This window comes from Sphaeramia orbicularis, chromosome 21 (assembly GCF_902148855.1).
Source record: "Sphaeramia orbicularis chromosome 21, fSphaOr1.1, whole genome shotgun sequence".
Taxonomy (NCBI): domain Eukaryota; kingdom Metazoa; phylum Chordata; class Actinopteri; order Kurtiformes; family Apogonidae; genus Sphaeramia; species Sphaeramia orbicularis.
The window spans coordinates 43429915-43434051 of NC_043977.1; the positions used below are offsets into that span (position 1 = coordinate 43429915).

A 4137-nucleotide genomic window follows, 5' to 3' on the forward strand; every position below is an offset into this window, starting at 1 on the left:
TTTTTTTTTTTCTCCATTTTCTTCTAAAAGACTGCTACAAAACCTAAAGTGGAAATTTTGAGTTTGATTTTGCTTGGTTGGTGGATTTTTTGAGTTGGACTTTCGGGGGGGAATCTGTGCATTTGAGTTTGTGTGTTTTTGCATTAATTGTTTCAATACATGATTTTGAATTTTAGTTGGTTTAAATGTGTAATTTATTTATTTATTTATTTGTCATTTAATGTGTAGGGTGTTTGTTTAATTTAGACTTGCATCCTTTGTGTGGGTTTGAGGTATAACAACCAGACAACATTTAAATAACCAAAAATATGCTTCATAACATTCTTCTACATCTGCTTTGAATTTTTAGCCCCTCTGTCCTGTTTCTAGGACCAGTTCCATAGAAGAACCCATATTCAACTTGCTGTATCATGATGATTGATGACTAAGGTGGGTGTTGCCATGGTACCATAGATAGTAACTTCCTTTTCTTACTGATTTTCACTAAAAACTAACCAATTTAGAGAAAAAATACACAATAACCTGTTTTTGTGTGTGCATGTGTGTTTTTAGATGGCAAAAAAAATAGTGTTGAAGAACTGTCTTCAAGTTACCATCTTCAAGAGTGAGTTACATGTCATAAATGTCATAAATACTTCATGTCATACCATTGCCTATGTTTGTAAATGTGTGCTTCCACTTTGGAGATAGTTTGAAAGGCTAAGGAGCAGCAGACAGGACTAGAGATCATTTTAACCATCAAGTTAAATAGACAAATACACAGAGAGAGAAAGAGAGAGAGAAAGAGAAAGAGAGAGAGAGAGAAAGAAAGAGAGAAAGAGAGAGAGAGAGAGACAGATTTTATCACAGTTATATCTAATAAATGAAACTTAAATACAGTGATATTAATATATTATTACGTTATTGGCTCAGTTATTACATTTGCAAAGAATTTTTTCTTTTTTTTTTTTTTACCAGACCAATAACATAATAACCAGCTAATAACGTAATAAGTTATTACGTTATTGGCCAAAAGTTATTACGTTGCATTAAAAATGATTATGCTATGATTATAATAATATAATTACGAGCTCACATGTGTACAGTAAGAAATGCTGAGTGCATCTGTGTCTCAATAAGGACAGGAACTGTTTTCAGGCCTCTGACCATGCAAAATAAAAAGTTTGTGAACCACAAAATTAGTAAAGATAACTGAAATGTTATGTCTTCCACACTTCCACTGTACCAGTTCCACTGGTGGATTCCTCAGTGCTGCATGACAGTAGCACTGGAAAATGTTCTTATGTATGTTTGGAATTACCAATTTGTTAGATATGTTTATGTTATGTTTTTGTTTGTTCAAAAATAATATTTGAGCATTGAGACGCACTGTATCAAATATGATACAAATTTAATCTCATACATGGAAATTATTATTTGAATTTTTTTTTGGTTGTTCAGAAGGACCAAGAAAGGCTCCAGTTTTAAAGAATTGTAATTTTCTGTCAGTGATCTAATGGTTCAGGCTTTACAGGGTTAACAGTGAAAAAAAATAATTACTGTCTTCAAGAGTGAGTTACATGTCATAAATATTTCATGTCATACCATTGCCTATGTTTGTAAACGTGTGCTTCCACTTCATTTGGAGATAGGTTGAAAGGCTAAGGAGCAGCGACAGGACTAGAGATCATTTTAACCACCAAGTTAAACAGACAAATACAGAGAGGGAGAGAGAGAGAAAGAGAAAGAAAGAGAGAGAGAGAGAAAGAAAGAGAGACAGAGAGAGAGAGACAGATTTTATCACAGTTATATCTAATAAATGAAACTTAAATACAGTGATATTAATATATTATTACGTTATTGGCTCAGTTATTACATTTGCAAAGAATTTTTCTTTTTTTTTTACCAGACCAATAACATAATAACCAGCTAATAACGTAATAAGTTATTACATTGTTGGTTCAGGACTTTTATTACATTATTGGCCGGTTATTACGTTCTTGGCCTATTACATTTTAAAAACTGGCAAATTTATTACATTATGGGTCGTTATTACGTGATTGGCTTCTACAGGGTTATTGAGGAGACACTGGAAACACTCTATAAAAACTTAAACAACCAGTGTGTCTCATTTTCTCCAGCTGCTGTCCTTTTCTAAAGATCGAAGAACATTACTCTGTTATTATATACACTGGTATCATTGGCAACCCTGCAGAGTACTTTACTCATACTGTTAAACACCACTAATTTAATAGGTCAGTAAAAACAGTTGCACTCCCTCAATACATTAGCATGGGTGAGTAAAAATAAATAAATAAATAAATAACTCTAAGGCCAAATTAATGGAGGCGACAGGTCATCAGCAGCTAAACTGAGACTGAGGAGATGTGGGCAATACAAAGAAAATGTATGTGCATGTGGAGACAGAGGAGTGAGGCCTGTAGAGGATTAAAGATGAAGTTGAACAGTTTCACAGTTTGGACTGATATAAGTCATTATACTGTATATTTATTTCATATTGTCTTTTCGAACTAAACAGTCTGTTGTACGTCCTCTGACCATACTTCTATTTCTAAAGAATAAAACAATAAATACATCAAAATGAGAAACGTTTGTGTTTATTACAAGTTTTGTTATTGACAATCTATCAAAGACACATTATAGACAGAAGACATTTTAGGAGTTCAACATTTTAAAGGACATTGAAGCTTCTACCACTGCAGAGAAACATTTCCATGACGATCATGGGATATGCATATTGTTAGATGCTCATGTTAGTGACTACTGTAGGATAAGAATACATTTGCATCTTACTGATCATTTTTTGCTGCACTAAAAATCTAATTAAATTCTAACACATAACATCCTATAATTACAGGTATTGATGACATTAATTCAATTTGGGTGGACATAGCAAGTTCTTCAAGTGTCTATAAATTTCTGTCATTTTTAGTCCGTATATGATGGGGTTGAAGAGAGGATGATACAGAACAAGCTGTAAAGCCATGATTAAAAATACAGTTTTTGGTATATCAGCTTCCAGTCGAACAATCACCACATTATATGTCATTAACAAGAAAAAGTTGATTAAAACCAGCAGATGGGGTAAACAGGTCTGTGCAGCTTTTTTCCTAACTTCTGTAGAGCTTCGATAGGTTATTATAAATATTCTACTGTATGTAAAAAGTATGAACACCACAGGGCATAATGTCAGATTTGTGAAAAGAACATAACCATATATTGTTAATGCTTGTGATTTTACACAGTAAAGTCTGTGAATTGAGTTATTACAAAAAATGAACGGCAAAGTAAATTCACAGAACCTTTCATTATCAATCAGTATCACTGCTAATGTAAGTTCACAAACAGGAATCAGCCAAGGTAAAACCAGTAGGACTGTAACAGTAGTTTTTCTCATGATAGTTGGATATTGCAGAGGTTTACATATAGACACATATCTGTCATAGGCCATAGCAGCTAAAAGTAGAAATTCAGACGACACTAAAACATAGAACACGAAATACTGAAACAGACAGGCTGAATAAGATATGACCTGCTTTTCAGATAAAACATCAATCAATAGTTTTGGGTAGACCACAGTGCTGTAAAGAACAGAATTCACCAACAAAGCCGCAATAAAAATGTACATAGGTTCATGGAGGTTTTGATGAATACAGATCAGACAAATGATGGTTGAATTACTACAGATTATAAGAATGTATGTTATAAATATTACCACAAAATAGGCATATTTATATTTCTCTACTTCCACATACCCACCAAAAGTTATATATGTGACATTAAAGTTTTCATCCATTTATAAAGTTAAATATAAAAAAAAAGAAAACAGGTTTATGATATAGAAAGACCTGAAGAATGCTAAAGCTATAATTTACTGTACATTATCTTCACCTATTCATTAAAAGTAGCAGCTGACCTGGAATTTCACATTGTATGTGTCATTACTAAATGACAGAAATGTTTGAGTCAGTGAAATGCTTTTATTAAGGTCATCAACCTCCATGGATGTCATTAAAGTTTCCCTCAAGAGTCAGAGGAGTTGTTTGTCAGTCTGTAAATACATTTATTGAACTTTGTTTGTATTGGGGTTTTTTTTTTTCTGAACGTTATTGTGTAACAACTCAAGTAATTTTCTGC

At 32.7% G+C, this 4137-nt stretch overlaps 1 protein-coding gene across 1 annotated transcript; it reads right to left on the reverse strand.

The window, feature by feature from the left end:
• Positions 1 to 2869: 2869 nt before the first annotated feature.
• Positions 2870 to 3796, reverse strand: LOC115412580 (olfactory receptor 11A1-like). Its single transcript, XM_030125161.1, has one exon. The coding sequence runs from the start codon at positions 3794 to 3796 to the stop codon at positions 2870 to 2872; it is 927 nt and encodes a 308-aa protein (XP_029981021.1).
• Between the last annotated feature and the right edge of the window lie 341 nt (positions 3797 to 4137).